The sequence below is a fragment of the Manis javanica genome, chromosome 15 (genome assembly GCF_040802235.1).
Source record: "Manis javanica isolate MJ-LG chromosome 15, MJ_LKY, whole genome shotgun sequence".
Classification (NCBI taxonomy): domain Eukaryota; kingdom Metazoa; phylum Chordata; class Mammalia; order Pholidota; family Manidae; genus Manis; species Manis javanica.
This window is the reverse complement of record NC_133170.1, coordinates 63,995,734-64,016,492: the sequence shown is the minus strand read 5'-3', so window position 1 is coordinate 64,016,492 and position 20,759 is coordinate 63,995,734. Positions and strand designations below refer to the sequence as shown.

At 47.3% G+C, this 20,759-nt stretch overlaps 1 protein-coding gene across 1 annotated transcript in view; it reads right to left on the bottom strand.

Annotated features, from left to right (window-relative positions):
- Nucleotides 1–20,759, bottom strand: part of TMEM132C (transmembrane protein 132C) — a 286,951-nt gene that overhangs the window by 98,615 nt on the left and 167,577 nt on the right. The window contains exon 3 of the mRNA XM_037014558.2: nt 3,668–3,814. Coding sequence (XP_036870453.1) covers nt 3,668–3,814 — 147 coding nt within the window. The remainder of the gene's footprint in view (nt 1–3,667; nt 3,815–20,759) is intronic.

Genomic DNA, 20,759 nt, shown 5'->3' with positions numbered 1-20,759 from the left:
TGACTGACTAGGGGCTTGGGTGCTGTGGCAGTGGTTGCAGTTCCAGGGAGAAAAGAGAATTGGAGGGGTGTCATTTGGGGATCTAAGGAAGTGCATGAACCCAGAGAATCCTCCTGTCCACACCATCGCAGATACCAGCTCCTACTGCCACACCAGAGCGGAAGCTGTGCGCAAGGAGAGCAGAAAGGAGAGAAAACCATGCCAAGCAGCAGCCTGGTGGGGCTGACACTTCAGGAAACCCGAAGGTGAGAACAAGGAACCAGGGACAGACATGTGTTTCCATCTGCCAGGAACACAGGAGGGTCCATCTGCTTTGGAGGGATCATGAGGGGGAAATGAGGAGACCCTGAGTCTGTGAAGGGCTGGCATCACTTATAAGCCCCCTAAAAGAGGCCCGCAGGTAAAGTCCTGGCTATTTTGTTGTAGACTTTATACCTTGAAGATGCAGGTATGATTTCAACCAAAGTGGAATGTGTGACTGGCTCAAATTGGACACTTTTACACATGATTCACTTGCTGATGAACAATTTTCCTTTTGTTTGACCTGCACATTGATTTAAAAAATTTGACCAAATGTTTAAAAATTGGAAGATTTCGTGATAGTCTGGGTTTTCAGCTGCACTAGAAAAACCCAGCGGTTAGGCAACAAAGGGCCTGCATTCATTTGCAAGGTTAGGTTATGAGATACCGGGACCTCCGTTTGCTGATGTTCTCTTTCTCCCTCAATCTCCTCACCTGTTTGCTCTGATAGAGCTCCTGGCAAGCACCAAGTGATGGAGGCCCTCGGTCCACCAGTCCTCAGCTGGGCCCTGCCGACAGCCATATGAGCTTGGCAGGGGGTCCTTCTCTGGTTAAGCCTTCAGATGAAAGCACAGATGCTGGCTGACACCTTGTTTGTGGCTTAGTGTGAGGCCCTCAACAAGAGGACACATTTAAGATGTGCCTGAAGTCCTAACCCACAGAAACTACAAAATAACAATCATGTTGTTTTAAACTTTTAAGTGTTGGGGTAATCTGTGACATAGCAGTAGATAACAAATGCACTTGGCCTTTGCTCTACAGGCAGAGAGAAGCAAGCCCTCCCTCCCCAGCAGAATCCATACCTTCCATGTCACCTCCTTTGAGCTGTGGTCCCAGGGGCTCCACAGCTTTAGGTTCTGTGAAGACAGGGTCTGGTCTGACTCAGTGGGTATCTACCTGGACCAGAGCATAGCACCTCACGCTTAGGTAACCAACACCTGTGCTTTCTGAAGCTCTCAGTGAGGATGTGTGAGTAGGCAACACCCGTCAGTGTGTGCTGGTAAACAAGCTTTGCAAAAAAAGACAAAAAAAAGGTCCTGTTTGCCAATTTCTGTGGTGTAAATACTGCCACTGTATATTCAATTTCGATTTCAAGCTTCCAACAGTCACTGAATGAGGGGTTGGGAAGAGTCATGCACCATCCAGTGGGCTTTCCCAGGCCGGACTGGTATGCGTTCAGCACACACGACACCTTTCTTGCCACATCTAAGACCTTCTAAGACATCTCCTGAAGGAACCTGAGACTGCAGAGTGTGGCCAGGCCTCCACAGCCACCCAGCTGGTGACTAGCCCGACTCCAACTCACAGTGTGAAAAAATGAAAGGGGGGAAACACTAGTGCCGAACCATGGTTCCCTCTGCTGAAATCCCTGCCATACCTGACCGTAGAAATACACAGTTTACACTCTCAGCAAACACAATGGGACCCAACGCAGAGTTCCTAGAAGACTTAGAACAAATAAACGGCCCAGGGACCATTCGGAACTTGTTACTGTGAGGCTTACCTCCCTTGCTCAGAGACATCTTCTGACCCTGATGAGAACTATTTACAACCATACACTCACTGCCTCTTAATTAACATATTCCCTTTTATTTGTATAATCAACACTAATCTCATGGGTTAATTAGACTTTATGTGCATTTGATTCAGGAAATTTATGTTAGCCTCTGATCTCCTGCTTCTAGTAAGGGACCTGTGCACTGCATTTCTTTCTGGCCATTTTTTTTTTCACTTTTGGTTGAAACATTTGGACACCCAATCCTCACCCCAGAGATGTATGAACAATCCATCTTGGGGTGATGATGGGAAGGCTGGTGTTTGAACCAGTGAGCTGTTCAGGACACCAGATGTTTCTGCTGGCTGCACATTAAAGGAAGGACAAAGGAAAGGGTTTATAGATAAAAGAACTTGGTGTTTCTAAACAAAGTGGAGAACTTGCAGGATTTCTCTTGGCAGGCTTCTGGTATTGACTTAAGAAAACGTGTCTAGTAAATGGAACATTTCTTCCTTGAGTGTTAATCCCCTCAAAAAAACACACAGATCATATGTATCAAGAGTCCTAAAAATGATCAAACTTTTTGGTTCTCAGAAGCTACCTTTAAGGGAAGAGAAGTGGGCGAAGATTCATGTGGAGGTGGTTTACTGTTGCATTATCTACAAATAAAACTTGGACACAAATTAAATGTCCAAAAATGCAGGTTTATTTCTTTATATAATACTACATCTATATTGTGGAATATTATGAAGCCATTAAGATGTTTTTGAGGATAATTAATGGCAAGAGAGAGGTCTTCAATATAAATGAAAGAACCTTAAAAATCTGTATGTAGATTATGATACCAAATTTGTAAAATAAATAAACCTACTCCATATTTTCTATATGCAAGTATTACATGTGTAGAAAACCCCACGTTAGGAGTGGGTTACTCTTAGGAGGTAAGGATATGGATAAATTATTTCAGTTTCCTCCTCATATAATTGTGTTGTACAAATATTCTAAAATGAGTATGTGTTGTTAGATACACAGAAAACAATTACTTAAAATAATAATCCAGGATGTCCGTGTAGAATGTCACATAGCATGTTCTTATTTATTATTGCCACTGATTGTCACCTCCTGTCTAAATCCCTCCTCTCCAAATCTCCACGTGTTCAGCAACCTGCATCTTCAAGTCCCCTCGTTGTGTGTTTTTCTGGAGGCTCCATTACAAAGGTGTGATTGACGAAATCACTGGCCCCTGGCAACTGAACTCAGTCTCCAGCCCCTCTCCCCTCCCAGACCAGAGTTCAGGGACCAAGAGTCCCAACCCTCTAAGGCCATGGTTGGTTCCACTGGCAGCCAGCCCCCACCTTAGGTGACCTCAGGGCTTTCCAAGGATCAGCTCATTAACATGGCAAAAGACACCTTCCTTGCTCTTCCTTGCTCTCCCAGGGAATTCCAAGGGTTCTGGGAGCTCAGGGCTAGGAACTGGCTGAAGACCAAATACATATTCCTTATTACAATCACAACATCACGCCCTTTGGCAAAGGGTGAGCCAAATGCAGGAAAGCAGCCTCTGAAAATCTAGGGAGGACAGTGGGGAGATGACAGCCCCAGGGACAGGAGCCCAGGTGCAGAGAAGGCAGGACCTCCACGAAGCAGAGCAGGCCTCCCCACAAGCCCCTGCTCCAAAGCCAGGAGAGCGGACCTCGAACAGTGCCCTCCCTCCTGCCCTGCGCTAATGCACTTGTGATGGCTTCCAGATGTCAGGCGGCTTCAACAGCTCCACCAGGCAGCTTTAGGGTGAGTCTGTGGTGGGGCCAGCCTCCTAGGCCCTGGGTCATGGGAACACATGCAGCCTCTGCACAGGGAGGTGGCGCCTCTTACCTGTTGCGCGCGGTGGGCCCCAGGCGCTGGCACACCACGGTGGTGGTGGTGTGCCTCCCGCCGTACCCCACCTCCTGCTTGGCGTCCCACTGCCGGGGCTCACTGCTCTGTGTGCTCAGGATGTTCACGCCCTTCTTCACCTTGGCTCTGCAGGGATGGACATGGGTAAGAGAGAGCACAGGATTAATGGCCGGCCTTTCCAGATGTGCCCAAGACCCACGAAGCTGCAATCATTGGCTTCTTTTCCCATTTTCACTTTTTTCTTAGCCGGTGACACAGACAGGTCAAGAGCACCAGATGGTGGTAGTGCTGGGAGGGGTGGCCTGATGGGTTGGGCCTCTGCTCGCAGAGTTGAGAGCTGTGGAACTTGCTGTCCAGGTCCAAGGTGAGGGGAAGGGGTCCCTGGACATGCCCTAAGCTAAGAAGGAGCACAGTAGAGCGGCCAGGAGGAAAGTCAGCCTGCCTGGGCTGGTCATCCTCAGTGACCCCCTGCTGAGACACCCGTGGCTGTCACCACAGGACAGCAGGTGCCGTCATCTGGTGGATAGAAGCTGGAGATGTGGCTGAACCTACAACCATGCGCCAACAGCCCCACAGCATGGGCCGATCCAGCCCCAGGTATCAGCAGTCCCCAGGGTGGGAAACCCCAGCCCGCGCTGAAACCAGTTTCCGCACTTTGCAGCTGTGTGACTTTGGGGAAATGATGGCCTCCTCTGTCTCACTTCCCACCTATGAATGGATATGATAACAACCCCATTATAAAGCTGTTGTGATGACCAAGTGTATTAAAACATATAAAGAGAAGGGAATGGTGTGAGGCATATATTAGGCATATACTGAGCACTAAATAAATGTCAGCCATTGCTGTTATTACTCCAGGGAGGGCCCCGACCTGCTGCAAGGGACATGCCAGGCCTCCGGAGGGCACACACCGGCCAAGGGGCACTCAGTCAAGACCAAAGAAAGGAGAGTTGCGTACAGGTCTGCTGTTCAGGCCACGTCTCTGCATCTCTGAACCTGTTTACTCATCAGTAGATGACGATAGAAACAGCAGACTGAGCAAATAATACCTCTTGTCCTCTGTCCCCAGGTCCCCTGAAAGGAGAAGTCATGGCACCATTTTTACAGGTGAAGGCCCCAGGGATGGGAGGAGACGCAGTGGCTGCGGGCAGCTCTGAGGATTGGAAGCGGGTGTCCACATGGGGAGATGAGGGGCAGAACTTCCAGCTGAGGCTCAGCTGGCCTTGAAAGGGCCTGTAGAGCTCAGGCCATGGAGCCCTTGGCCTCGGGGATCGACGAGTGGGAGGGTGTGGGCACCGATATAAGGAGGACTCACTAGAAGTCTGCTCGTGGGGCAGCCCGATGACCACTGACCCACATACACTGAACGCTGACTTTCCTAGGCCTCTCTTCCTCAAGTTGGACCTTCACCCTCCAGGAAAAACACCGGATTCTCGAGAAATCAGCCCTGACACCAGGGCTGCTCCAAACAGTCAGCCAGATGGCCGTCCAGTGAAGCTTGTAGTCAGCACGTCCCACCCCCGGGCTCAGAATTTCTAATGGCTTTTTAGGCCTCAGTCTTTCCTATGAGCAAACAAAAATTGCTAGACACTGAGAAAAGTCTCTATATGATAGAGAGACCAAAAGAGGAAAAAAGAAAAAGCAATCTGTAGGAAATAGAGCTGATGTAAGAAAGATCATAATTTAAAAAGCCATAAACTCATCCACATTCACAGATAGATACTGCAATCATGAAGAAAAAAAAGGAACACCTAGAAGGAGAAAAAATGAGCCCTTGGAAATTAAAAATATTACAGAAATGGAAAGCCAGTAGAATGGCTGATGGATACAGTTGATGAATTTATCCTAGGAAGAAAAAAGCAAAGAAATGGAAGACAGGAGAAAAGATACACTAAGAAGATTCCTTTGAGGGTCAAGATCTGAACAGAAACAAAAACACAGAGAAAAGGGAGACTCTGTGGAATGTGCAATGGAATAATTCAAGAAATTCAAAAGATTCAAGAAATATCCCCAAATTAAACGCCATGAGTTTTCCGGTTGGATGGGCCCCCTGGGTGATGAGCAATGGGACTGAGATAGAGCCACACCCAGGCACAGGATCGCAATGCGTCAGGGCACTGGGTCAAAGACCTGAGTTCTGCAGTCCTCCAGTGAGAAGAAGGGACGAGGGGTCAGAGTAGATGCAGATTCAGAACAGCTGCTCTGGGAACCTGGGTATAATGACAGATACCTCCAAAACTCAAAGGGGAAATGATTTTCACCATGGCATTCCACAGTCAGCCAAAACATGGGGAACATATTTCCAGATATGCAGGTTCTCCAAAAGTTACCTTCCACATCCTTGCTCAGAAAACCACTTGAAGCTGTCCTTGTTCAGGGGGTGAGTCTGAAAAGGAGTCCTGAGATACAGGAACAGAAAACCCCACACTCCCCCCAGAGGTGAAGGGGAGGGTCACAGTGGAGAGAGGTCCTGGGGCACAGCTGGGCACCAGCGTGGAGGGGATTCTGGTAACGGTGTCTTCAGGAAACTGAACTTTTCCTGCTAAATTTGATGGGAATGAATGTTCTGAGAGGAGATTGAGATAATCAGCAAAGAATTGGAGATAAGAAGAAGAACAAAATACACAGAAATTGAAGAAAAGGAATAAAACCAAATCAGCTTTTAATTCTGAAGATAAGAGATGATGCAGAAAGGGAAAAGTATTCATAGCTTAATACATGGTTTTACTGTAGTAAGTACACTTCCTTATGACATTTTAAGCATTGAATATGAATCTAGACAAAAAAGGATTATTATATTGCAAGGATAGAGCTGGCAAAGACTGTCCTTATGTGGAATAGAAAAGAGAGATACATCCTACCTGTCATTGTGGGGAATTTGTAGATATTGCCCTAAAACTCAAAGAAAGGAAAAGGTATCAATCTATCAGTTGGTAATTAGGACATAAATGCCAGGCCAGGTAAAAATGTTGCCTCTGTGCAGGCATAAAGGCAGTGAATGGGAATTGAGCCTCCATTTTATTTTAAATAGCTTTTAATTTTGACTTAGTTTGATAGACTATCTCAGCCCTGGTCTCTATTACCAGTCTTGTCTGTCTGTGAATGTTAAATGACCAATGATGCAGAACCATTTGACTCCTTAAATTATTGTGAAATTGCAGTTTATGCAGTAACAGCTGAAAAAAATCCCAGGTGCAGATGATCCTTGTATAAAAAGGGTAGAAGTAGCTGAGCAAATGCCACCACCAGGTGGTCACCATGAGGGAACCAAGGGGCTGAGGAGTGCTAACCACACCTCCACTTCTCAAACTTGGGGTATCCCAATTAGCATCAACCTCTAGAGCAGCGAGAGCACAGCAGTGGCAACCAGCACTTTTTCTTTAGAAACTTCTTCCAAGTTTAATGTTAAAAAGATTTGCTGAAGACACTTGTCACCTTGGCCACAAGGACCCCAGATGCACCTGAGGGACAAAGATTAAAGACACATTAGACCATCTGTCCCCTCACAGCAGGGACACCCCTTGCCTTTACTGCCCATAATAAACGCCTCCTGAAAAGTGACTTTGCTTGAAGTTGTTTTTGTTGCATTTGGATTTTGCTCAAGACTCTGGGTTTCAGTGAAGCTACAAATTGTTCTTTCCACTGAACAGTTCTTGAAAACTGGAGGATTCTCGTTGACAGGCGCAGCGGCTGGTTTATCTCCGTGTGGGGTGGGAGAATGAGCCACGGAGCTTGGAGACAGGCTTGAGTTTAAAAGGCCCATTTTCTTAATTAGGTGTTTTCTTTGGTGAGATCAACAGGTGTCCTGTCCACTTCTAGGAATTAGCTGTTACTGGAATTTGGGTCCTGGATGTCAGTGTCCTAATGTGCTGGTCTTAGGATGCTGGTGTCCAGGGCAGGGGCCAGAGGTGGGGGCTGCACCATCTCAGCATCCCCATGTTGAGAGGTGCACTGGCCTGGGCCCAGGAAACTGCTTCCAGCCCTGCTCTGCCTGTGATGGGATCTGTGACCTTGGCAGTTCACTCACTTGACCTCTGTTCTTTTACATCATCTGTCACTAGGGGGTGGCCTTATTCAGTGGCCCCAGCTTGCAGGACTGCTCTTGCTGGTATCAGGGAGATGATTTTGGATTCTCAGAGACAGTGCCACACGAGGCCACGCTGTCACTTCCACTGATCAGGTGGGCAGGGCCAATGGCTGTTCCCAGAAGCACTGTGCTGGGTGCTGTGCAGTATCCACATGGGACTCAGGCGAGGGCCTGCCCTGTGGTGCCTCTGAGCCGGGCTGGGTGCTCCGGAGCTGGCTCAGGCCACCTTCACAGCACACCTAGAGTCAATGCTACTATCCAGTTGTTCAGTGATTAAAACCCCCAAATACTCCTCCTCTTTTCAAAATGTGCTTGACTCAGGTGTAATGCAGGGTGATTAAGTGTTCCTTAAAGAAAATCAATGCTCAGTACAAATTCTGAAGATGGGAGGCCTAATTTCTATCCTCCAAGCCATCCATCTCAGGGTCAGCTATAATCTCCATGCCACATGCTCTCTCTAGAAGCTCCTCCAAGCCACAAGCTTCTAGAAGCTACTGAGAAGGCTGTGGCTAGAATGTGTGAGCATCTGTGCGCCTGCAGGAGGGGTGTGCGAGGGGGCTGGGTCCTACTTGTTCTCTAGTCCTGTAAGGCCGACTCTGCAGAGAGGACACATATGATCCTCAGAGTATGTGAAAATGGAAAAATGTAGAATTAGCTGCTATTATAATAGAATTAGTTACTATTATGGGTTCCACAACTGTACTTCTCTCCACAAACTCCCAGTACTTGAGAAAGTGGTCTTTCGTGGAGTCAGGGTCTTTACAGAGGTAATGAGGTTGAGGCGAGGTTATTACAGGCTCTAATCCAATGTGACTGGTGTCCTTACGTTCCTATAAGAAGGGGAAATTTGCAGACAGACACTATATGGGGAGCAGGCCCTCAGAACCCTCGGAAGGAGCCACGCCCACACACACCTGGACTTTGGGCTGCCAGCCTCCAGACCCTGAGGGAGTGTGTCCGTGGTTCAAGCCACCCCATCTGTGGCACTTGGCTTGCGGCTGCCCTGGCAGACAAATACGGTGGCCAACGTTAAAATAAAATCAAAACCTTCCACATAAAACTCAGGGTTTCTGCTTTTGAGCCCTTGTGATGTGCCCAGGTCCTAAAGCGGGGAGCTATGTGGATGGCCTGGTCTGGTCACACAAGCTCTTTAAAGGCAGTTTTCCCGGACCCACTGCAGACAGGGATATCAGCCTCCAGGCAGGACAAGGGTGCCCCCTGCTGGTGCTGGCCTTGAAGATGGAGGGGCCAGGAGCCAGGGAATGGGGATGGCCTTCAGGAGACAACTGCGGCCCCTCCCTGATGGCCAGCAGGGAGACAGGGCCCCAGTCCTACTACCACGGGAAACGGGTTCACCCGCAACCTGAGTGATCATGGAAGCAGGGTCGTCCCCAGATCCTTCAGACAGGAACCCAGCCTGGCTGACAACATGATTTCAGCCTTGAGACCCTAGCCCAGAATTCAGCTGAGCCAACCAAGACTTTTGACCACAGCCCTGTGAATAAAGCATGATCTTTTAAGCTGCTGAATGTGCAGTAACGTACACAGCCTGGAGAACGCTTACAGGGCCAGCGCTGCAGGAGCAGCAGCAAGCCCGGTGGGGCTGGGTGGACATTATGGGAACAGAAGCCCTGAGCTATGCCTCCGGTGGCATCCCAAACGGGACAGGAAGCAGGTCTGCATGGTGCCCACGTGGACTCCACCAGCTGGCTTCACTGCAGCTCCAGGTCTCCTCCTGCTGTCCTCATTCACGGACATGGAGGCTTCTCAGTTTAGGTTTGACTGGTATTTTGGGACAGACACTGTTTTGCTGCAGGGGGTTTGTTCTGTGAATTGCAGGATGCTTAGCTGCTTTGACTCAGGAGATGCCAAAAGCATCCGTCCCCGTCCCCAGACGTGACAACTCCAGGTATTGCCGAATGTCTTCTGAGAACCGGAGCTTTGTTGGATCCCTCTTGGCACGGAGCACACGATGGACCAAGTCACCCAACTTCCACCCAGGAAGCCAGTTTGTCCTCTAGGTTGGAGTAGGTGCCTCACTGCTGGCACCTCCCATTCCTTCTGTCCTTGAAGGCCTCCAACAAAGAGGCAGACTTTGGGGGCCAGCCACTCTGCCATAGGGGGACACCTACATCTATGAGTTGTGGCCTCTATAACTGGCACCCCCAAACTGTCCTCAGCAACATGCTTGGAGTACAGGCTGGACAATGAGGATAATGCAGCCCAGAGAATGGCTGCCTCAAGCAGAGCACAGGAGGTGTACCCATCTCTGGGTGCTGCAGAATAAAGGGGGTCACCTGCACTTGGTGTCTGCAGACTCCCCAGAAGGATTGAATGGATGGAGAGGAAGACCAGAGCACCTTCTAGGTGATAAAGGTCTATCAACAAGTGTCCCACCTCATGTCGCGGTCTCTGATATGTCTCCCCAAGAGGCCAGCCACACCGTGGCAAGAAGACGCCTGAAACAAACTTGGTGCTGCTGCTAGAATGTCATCAGGTAGGAATGGTGACCCTAGGCCCCTGGGCTGGCGGGAGGCTAGTACCTGTGAAATTCTCACTTGGGCTTCCCCAAACCCGCCCAACTGTTGACACATATTATACACATTCTGTAATACCATTTCTAAAATATTTTTCTCTAAACGAGCTACCTCCCTGTTGTTCATGAATCTCATAAAGTAACATCTCTTGCTGTTAGCATATGTATCACACTTGGAGGGCACCAACACATGTGTAATTTTAAACACAGAGTTTTCCTTCATAAATGCAGCTTTAATACACAATCTTTCAAAATCTGGAGGGAAAGGAAATCAAAAAGGTCCTGTGTAATATGAATATTGAAAATGTGTGTCCCACCAGTGACTTCCTGACCTGGGACAGGTGAGCTTCTGGGGGACAGTGGCCTTTTCCAGGCTGGGACCCAGTTCCTGCCCACCATGGCACCCCACTTTAGTCATTCCTAGATCACCTGTCAGAGTGGACTTTCTGCCAATGCCTATGGGAGAAGAGACCCCAGGAAGTGAGGCACAGGCTGGATCCAATGATGAAAAAATGTCCAATGGTTACCCCCACAGTTTCCTAAAATAAGTTGTGTGTTTGCACATATATGTGCATGTGTGTGTGTGCATTAGCTTGTGTGCCTGTGAAAAGCTTTCCATTGTCTCCACTGCACTTTAGTAAAAAGCTGTGTTTCTGCATGTGTGTGCGTGCATGAATGTGTGGGTCTGTGTATATGTGCACGTGCATGTGAGTGCACACGTGTGGGTGCATGGGCATGCATGTGCTTGTGAGCATGAATGTGTAGGTGCATACATACATACACATGCAAATGCTCCAACTGTCATCACTGCAGTTTCCGAAAAGACGTATGTGCACCTGTGTGCATGTGTGTGTAGCCACTGAAAGTCAGCCCTTTCCCGTGTACAGAACTCCTTGCCCCTGCCTGACTAAGATCTACAGCCACAACCAGTCCATCTGGAACAAATGGCCCTCACCTCTCTCAGGTCAGCCGTGGAAATGGCCATAGTAAAATATTTTCACTTGGGAATCTTGGTTTCATCTTCTGTTTGGCATATCAAACACTGACCCCTTTTGGCCATTACCTTTTTGCTGCCTCAAATTTGCCTTTGATCTTGGGTACTAATGAAATTTCTTTATCAGCAACTCATCGAATGTTTGAAGCCAAGTACAGCGTGCAGAGAACCCTGGGGCTTCTTAAGCACTGTGTTGCTCCAAGCTCTGTTATTTCTCTTCTCTGTTCTCCTGCTCCCAGGAAATGTGCTAACCTTTCTATTGCAAACTTTGGCACAAGGGATATTCATTCCTGATAAACACCAAGTTCTGCTTTCTAGGTTTGTTCCTAAAAACTCCCAATCCCACCGCCCCACAACTACTATTCTCTTCTTGCTTTGAAATATCTACTCGATCAACATAAACCAGTGGTATGCTGGCTGTTAAATTTTCAAGAATTTTGCAAGCTGGTTGTTAAAGTCAGTAATTCTTCAAACTAATTTCCTGAAAGTAACTATATCTCTAAGTGTCTCCAGATATTGTTTTGCTGGTTTGTTCCCACCAGAATCCTGATGAGACCAGCACATAGTACTGGCTGCTGTGCTAAAGTCTCTCTGATTTTTATTGCATCATGTGCCATGTCCACACGAGGTCCAGCTATATCTGGAATGAGCAGAGCTGTGGTAGACCAGCACTCCCAGGGCCAGATGAGATGGTATGTACCTGCTGGGAACAATGGTCAGGCACCAGTTTACAAAGGCTGTGAGAAGATGTGTAATTCTGGAGACATCAAAATTCAAGGGATCCTTTCACTTTGAAGCAAGAAGCTTTGTGGAGTCATGGAGTTTAAGGCAATGCTTCATGAAGCAGGGATCTATCCTTCTATTCCTGCATGCAAAGGTCCTATATGGTGTGCACCAATGGAGTCTAGTCCGCCCTGCCCTAAACTTTTGCCCCAGACATCACTGAACTATGCTCCCAGGTAGTGGGTCTCAACCACTCCCAGGGGACACGTGACAAAGTCTGGCAATGTTTGTGGGCATCACAACCAGGAGACGAAGGTACAGCTTTATCTAGTCTGTAGGGGCTGAATGGTGCCAAGGATCCTGCAATACACAGGACAGCCCCACAGCAAATGATTATGTGACCCCAACTCTCCACAGGGAGGCATGGAGACACCCCACTCTAAGGCAGGCACCCAGCCCACCTGAATGAGTCCGGCACATGGAAGGTGCCACAGCCGAATTACCAGAATCCCCCAAAATTTGTTGCTCTGAGATTATTGTGCTGTGATCCTACTTGTGCAGACATTAAGACCTTTTATGATCTTACCTTACCTGTTTCAGAAAGTATGCTGGCATAGTGCTAATTTAATTAGGGGAGAATAACCCACTGGGAGCATAGCTCATGCTGCAGCCCAGGTGCAATTCACTGCAGGGACCATGATGAGGACACAGAATTCTGATGGTGAGACTCCCCTGGCTGTGTCTGAATGCCCCCAACAGAAAACAAACCAATCCTTTCTGTGCCTTTATTTCCTGGAGTCTGTGGAGGTAGGGAAATTGCCATGGAGTTGGTGCTCTGCTGTGTCTGTAAGAAGATCCCACCACAAACAACTAACAGTTGTTATTAAAATTTCTGCAATCAGCCAGGTTCTTTGCTGAGTGTTTTCCATGTGTTACCTAACCAACAGAACAAAACAGAATATCACCTTGACATGTCACCAGAGAAATGAAAATTAAAATAACAGTAAGGTATCACTACACCCCCATCAGAATGGCCACAACACAGAACACTGACAGCGCCGAATGCTGGCAAGGATGTGCAGTATCAGGAGCTCTCCTTTGCTGCTGGTGAGAATGCAAAATGGTGCAGCTGCTTTGGAAGACTGTTTAGTGGTTTCTTACAAAACTAAATGTACTCTTACCATGAGATCCAGCAAACACACTATTTACCCAAAGGACTTTCAACTTACGTCCACACAAAGACCTGCACACAGATGTTTACAGCAGCTGTATTCATAATCACCCAAACTTGGAAGCACCCTAAGATGTCCTTCAGTAACAGAATGGACAAATTAACTGGTGCATCCAGACAATGGTATATTATTCAAGGCTATGAAAAAATGAGCTATCCAGCCATGAAAAGACATGGAGGAACCTTAAGTGCATATTTCTAAATGAAAGAAGCCATCTGAAAAGGCTTCATCCTGTATGATTCCAACTATATGACATCCTGGAAAAGGCAAAACTATGGAGATAATAAAAGATCAGGGCTTGCCAGGGAAAGAGGCACGGACGTGGAGCACAGGGGGTTTGTAGGTCAGTGAACCTACTCTGCAGGATACACCAATGGTGGATACAAGTCATCATGTACCTGTCCAAACCCCTAGAAGGCACACCACCAAGAATAAGCCCTAGTGAGAACTATGGACTCCGGGTGACGGCATGTCCATGCAGGTTCTTCAGCTGTGACAAATGTACCATCTGGTGGGGTCGGTGATGATGGGGGAGGCTGTGCTAATGTCAGGTAGGGGCACATGGGAAATCTTTCTACCTTCCTCTCAATTTTGTTGCAAACCTAAAACTGCTCTCAAAAATTAAACTCTTAAAAAAGCAATAAAGACTTCCTCCTAGCAAGTCTAATGAAGAGGTTCCATTACTAGATTCCTTCTGTGAAACAGGTGAGATAAAAAAGGTACAGAACAGCAAGAAAACAAGCTCAAGATCATGTGGGTGCCCAGTGGCAGGTTGGGGGTGGATCCACGCAGCCTGACTCTGGAGTTACAGTGGCCAGTGTGCCTACCTCCCCAGCAAAGGGATTGGGGATCCATCATAGGCTGCAGGCTTGGAAACACTGCCCCTGGTGCCATACTGTTCCCACTGTGGTAGGGAATATCATCTGGGGCAACACTCACACACACACAGACCCCACTCCTAACCTGACAGGCGACTGCATTACTCTTTAGTCAGGACCCACTGGTGTGAAAGCATGTACTGATAATAAACCTCTGAAGGGCAAAAGAGCCCATCCGTCCATTCTAGTAGGTCCCTGGTAAACTCCTTGTAGGGGTTGGCAGCTCCTTGACCAGCCAGGAAGACACTACAGGAGGAAGGTGGTTTTGGCACAGCTGACCCATCAATATTTGATGAGGCTGACCTACTAGCGAGCCCCTCAAAGAGCCCTGAGCCTCCACAGGACTGCCTTCCCAGTAAGGAGGTGCACACTCTGTCCTGATAACCCCGTAAGGCTAGACAGTGACGCTGAGCACCGACTCAGGTGGGAGGCAGCACCACATTGCAGCCGCTTTCATGACCAGCCAGGACCCCAGGAATTCATCTTTCTTTTGTTCTTATGTTGGGGTGTAATTCAGGATGCAGTGACCAACAACTGTTGCTTTCTGATCTTTCATGAATTTTCCCAAATTCCTTGCCTGGCCACAGCAGAGGTTCTTGGAGGGTGACCAAGAGCAACTTCCAAAGGGGACATGAGATTCCCAGCAATCAGGCAGTGTGCTGTGGTACCCAAAGCACATCCTTGGGCCCACTGCCTGGGTGCAAATCCTGTCTCTACCACCTTCTACACACTTTCTACTCTTGTTCCTTCATTCAAGGCCCTGCAGGGTCTGCCTCCCCACGTTCTCCCACCCACTGCCCCTATGACCTGATTTTTGCAGCCCTTGCTCCTGCCAATCCAGCCATGCTCAGCTGCTGGTGCTCCTGCCTCCGAGCCTTTTTCTAACTGTTCCTTCCTCTTGCATGCTCTTCCCTCAGATCTACATGCCTGATGTCCTCAACTCCCCTTTACCCAAATCTCACCGTTGACTGGTCTTTATAGAATGGGATCTGCTCTATCTTCTCTCTCCCTTATCCCACTTGAGTTTTCTCCATAGCCTTTATCACTACCTAACTATGTAATCATTTATTTTTTGTTGATGCATCTCCTCCACCTGAATGCAAACATCTTCAGAGCAAGGACTTCGCTCCTTTGGTCACTGCAGTGTTTCTGGGGTCTAGGAGAATGTGTGGGACATGAAAGGCATGCAAAGATATTTAATGAATAATTTTAATATTTAGTTCTCGAGTGATTGCCCTCGAACTGACACTGCACTTGGTTTCTGAAATAGAGATAAGGCCCCAAGTCACACTGGCAGACAGCTCATCTGTGACATTCAGCATTTTGGTGGTGTGTGTTTTCTGCTCTCAGTGCAGTAGCTTTTGGAGGTTGGCACAAGGAAACCTGCCATCTTGGCTTTGAGCTCTAAGGAGGCAAGACTGTAGTTACATGGTTCCCCTGCCACAAAGACAAACACAGGCCTTTGTGATGGGTGACACTTCATGTGCCATCGGCGGCCAATGACCCTGTTGGCTCAGACATCCTGTTTCTTCAGGAGGCCTTCACAGGTCTCTGTGGTAGTGGCTTGGCTCATCCATTGTCAGCTGCCTCTCAGGAACCTGAGGCACTGAGAAGTCACGTGCAGCTAGAAAGGGGCAAGGCTGATGCGCTCCAGAATCTGCATCCTTAACTCTTGCACTGCAAGAAATTGCATGTCTCTTGGGAGGGCATGTACAAAATTGGGATCATTCATTGAATGTCATTGACAGACAGCAAATCTGAACACTGAATATTATTGATTAGTAATGCTTTGGGCTGCAAAAATGTAGTGTAAAGAATGCTAAAGAAGGAAAAAAAGAATTGTCTCAAAGACCGGGGCCATTGGAGGCTGCTGCTGTGGGTCGGTGTCTCCATGATCGCTTGGATTTTCTCATTGTTTCCAGATAGTTGCCATAGGTCTTAGAAGCATGGTTTCACTCCCATCACAACCAGGGGAAGAAAACGATCTAGCATCACGAATAATGGCAACAGGCTTTGGCGTCAAAGGACCTTGTCCCTGGAACACCAGAGGATTCTCTTTATAACTCAGAGACAGAAGACAACCAAGGCTGGAATGGGAGTGGGAAAGGGACTATCTGGCCAGGGTCAGGGGCTGGTCATGAGCCATTCTCTCAGGCTGTGGGACAACCTACCTTCCGGGGGCCAGGGCACCTTCCCCTGCAATCTGAACAACCCCAGACGTGGATTAGCAGTAAGGTGGGGAAGAGGGCTGTGACACCTATCTGTCCCCTCAAACATCTGTATCTCCCGTGCCTGAGGGGCTCCTTCCAGATCAAGCTTCGGCAATTGCTAAGGTGGCCAAACAGAAGGGACGCAGGTCTTCTGTTCTTCCCTCGAGAAAGGGCTCGCCCACATTGACAGGGCTCTCCGGGTGAAGGGGGATAAGAAGGCTTTCAAGGAAGTTGTGACAAAGGGCGTTTCTTGTCTGGGTGAGCAGGGCGGCTGCATTCACAACCTAAGCCCATATGGTTACAGAGCATTGACATGCTACCTGGAGGGAATCCTATTGTTCCCACATGTCCCTTTCTGTGAGAAAAAGAAAAGAAAATGAGAGCAGGGAAGCCCATCCACCCCAAAACCTTCTTCGGAAGGACGTTCCAACCTGAAACTTCACCACAAAGCATTAAATATTCCTTAGAGCAGAATTTTAATGCATGGGCTTGCTTTTTCCCAATCCACAAATTACTGTTTGTGGCTTCCTTTTGGATGAATTCTGCCCTGGAGTATCTTCCAGGGATACAATTATATTCTTGGTTGCAAAAAAGATGAATGACAAAAGAAAGAAATATTATCCAGGGCCATAAATGACATCCTATCCACGAGCGAAATAGGGCTGAAGCCAGCAGAAGGGCTCTCTGCAGAGAAGCCACATGCACATAAGGGATCACTCTCATGGTTCATAGACATCATGTGGCAGCTCTTGTGGCTCAAAGACATCACGTGGTAACTCTAAAGTCCCAGAGAGACTCTTTCTGCACTGCTGATCTTTTGAACAGGAGCTCACATGGTGTAAAGCTATACAGCAACTGGAATTGTGCTCTATACATTTCCCAGTGTTTTCTGAAAGGTCCCTCACATCAAGCATACAGGTGACCAGGGCTATATCACACGCTTCTCCCTCCACAACAACATAATTTGCCTTACTACACAGGATCCACTCTATGTCATTCTGGTGAAGCTAGACTTGCATCCTCTCCAACTACCACATCCCCCGGCCATGGCGATTGGTCATGACTCAACCTCGGCCAGAGTTCTTTACAGATTTTCCCATGTAGTAACAGGAAAGAATGACCCTTTTAAAGGGTCATTAAACTGGGAAGTTGTGAGTCTGAAGCTCTTGTGGCCTCTGGTCTACCTTGTTTCCACTATTCCTGAGAAATAGCAGAGAGCCAGCACCTTGATGACACCATTCCAAACCCTGGGTCCAGCTCTGCTTGAATCTGACATTACCCCCAGACGTGTCAGCTAGGAAAGTGAATCAATTTCCTTTTTAAGAAAAAACTGTGGTAAAATATATGTAATGTCTAATTGAGGATCTTAACTATTTTAGGTATACAGTTGAGTGGCAGTAAATATATTTACATTGTTGTACAATCATCCCCACCAACCATCTCCAGAATTTCTCCATCATCCTGAACTGATATTTTGTACCCATTAAACATCAACTCCCCGCCTCCATCCCCAGCCCCTGGCACCCATCATTCTACTTTATAGCTCTTTGAATTTGACTCCTCTTGAGTATGTCTTATAGGTGGAATCTATAGTATTACTGGATCTGTCCTTTTGTGACTGGCTTATTTCACTGAGCATCATGTCCTCAAGGTTCACTCATGTTGCAGCAGGTGTCAGAATGTCCTTCCTTTTTATGCTGAGTAATATTCTATTATATGCATAGACCACATTCTGTTTATTCATCCATTGATAGACAATGGGCTGCTCCCACCTTTTGGCTATTGTGAATAGGGCTTCTGTGAATATTTGTGTACAATATTTCTTTGAGTTCCTGCTTTCAATTATTTTGTATATATGCTCAGTAGAATTACTGGATCATTCAATTTCCTTTTGTTTTTGCTGAAGAGGGTGAGTTGGAATTCTGTTACCTGCAGTCAAGAGCACCCTATTTGGTGTCAGCGATGCCTCTAACACCCATGCTTGCCTTCAACCGCATTTCAGTAATTATTTTGCATAGACATGAAACAAGTCAAACATTGTTCAATGTTTCTTAAACAGAAGTGCATTTCTAAAACTTTGGGAACTATTCTGACTGTTGTGTTTTCCAATGAAATCAGGAGCAATGTATCACCAGATAAATGTGGCAAAACACAACCAGGACAGTCATTTGTGCTTCCAGGCCCCAAAATGAATGAATGATGCAACCTCAGGGCCTTTGCATTTGCTATCCTTCTTCCCAGAATATTTCTCACTTACATTTTGGGGGGCTTGGCTTATTCTGATCATTTGACTCTTAGAGAGAGTATCCCTGTTGAGGCTGCCTTCATTAGACCTGCCCTTCACTTTCTAACACGATGCCCTATTTTAGCTTCCTCGCAGCACAAATTACCAACTGCAGGGTCTTATTTGTGGTTTTTCTACAGTGTGTCTTCCCAGTTGAATATAAGGACCAGGAGGACAGGAACCTTGTCTGTCTGGTTCATGGCTGTATCTCCCCAGTTAAAATAGGCATTCCATAGATACTTGTAGAAGGTGTGAGTGGACAGTCATTGAATGTTGTGGGTCCTGTAGTAATCACTGTGCTAAACGTGGCCCATAAATGGCTGAATTCCCCATGACCAGCATACCCCGTAGCTCTCAGATTGGGGAAGGGAGCAGAGGTTGCTGTGTGGATGAGTGTCACAGATGCGTGAGGCAGGGTGGGTGTCATGCATAGGGTACCCCTACCGCACTCAGTGGTCCTCAGTGGGTGGCCCAAGACCTCTAGGGCTCTCCAAACCCTTTAGAATGTGCCTAGATTCACCCTTCTCCCACTACATGTCTCCATGCAGCCAGGTGTCCTTCATGTACCTCACCATACATCCTATCAGCTCGAATGCAACAGCTAGGAGAATCCAGGTGCCTTCTCAGACACCATTTGCTCTTATCTTGGGAAATAATTATTTCTCATGAAATATATTATTTATGTTAACATGCAATGGGCTTACAGTTATTTTAAATGAAATATTATTAGCTATTGTAAAATCAGTTTTTAAAATGATGATCAGGTTTTATTTTCAGTACTGTAAATACTGATGAATGTAACCCAAAGACAGCTGCTTTTTTGGGGTTCTCAATAATTTTTAAGAGTATAAAGGGGTCCTAACACCAAAAAGTTGGAGGACCACTGATTTAGATACACAATCACAACACGGATGGCTCTTAGAACCTTGTACTACATGAACAAAGTAGAAAACAGAATGAATGCATGAATGAATAAGGCAAGACAGGGCTGTTTACAGACCGCTGATGAGGACGGCCTGGGGACTGAGCCCAATCGCTGCAAACCTTTGAATCTGAGGTCCAACAGAAAAGGAGAATAAAATAACAGAACCAAGCAGATTAATAAGGGCTCTGGTAGAAAAGATACCGGCTAATGGGAGTTGCACATAGATAGCAGATAGCTGTACCTGGGGGGCAGTGAGCAATCTGGAAATTCTTCATGGAGTCGGCTATGTCTGCTCCGGTCTTGCCATGAGTACATCTAGAAGCCAAGTGCACTGATGAGAGTAGAGCTCTGTGGCTCTGACAATACCCACAGATGTCTGAGCATGGTGTGGCATCTCCCTGCTTGCTGTGTGCATCACTAATTGTTATGACAGGATGTTACAAAAGCACGCATGAAATAGCTGCAGGGAACATACACCCCAGTGTTCTGGAGATAGCGTGGAGTTCAGATTCCCTCCCCTGTTGTCTGACCATGTGTCAGATCAATGTGTCCCAAGTCGGGGTCCAGAAGATGGTCTCCACTCTGCACACGATGCATAGCTGATGGTATATGACCAGAGAATCATTGGCCAAAGGTCTTATGCTTTTGGCTCTGTCTTAGGATATGGCACTAAGTCCTAAGTGAATTAGTTATGTTGTCATCTTTGCCTGACAGGTGGAGGCACGCAGCAGGTAAGCACATGGGCTGTAGCATGTAATGGGCTGGGATTCAGTTCTAGCTTTGCTGCTTATTATCTGTGCAACCTTGGGCAAGTGGCCTAACCTCTCTGAGCCCTGGTTTCCAATGATGTAAAATGGGGCTGCCTCATAGAACTGCGTGGATTAACGGATTTGTCAGCTGGAGCCCTCTGCTCAGTGTCTTGTGCCGAATTGGGTGCTGAGTAACTGGGAGGTATTGCCGTGGCTGTGTTACTATTATTATTACACTTGATTCCCCTACATAAAGATTCACTTTGGAGGTCGTCCCCAGCTCCAGCCCCCTTGGTGGATTAGCTCAGGATGCCAAGCCCTGTTGATGGAGGGTCAAGTTTTATTTTAAAATGATGAATCAGGACTCATTTAAATGGGATATATTTTAAGAATACATTTCCTTTAAAATGGAGGAAATGACCTCTGTGCTTAGGGACATGCTCTGGAGCCAGC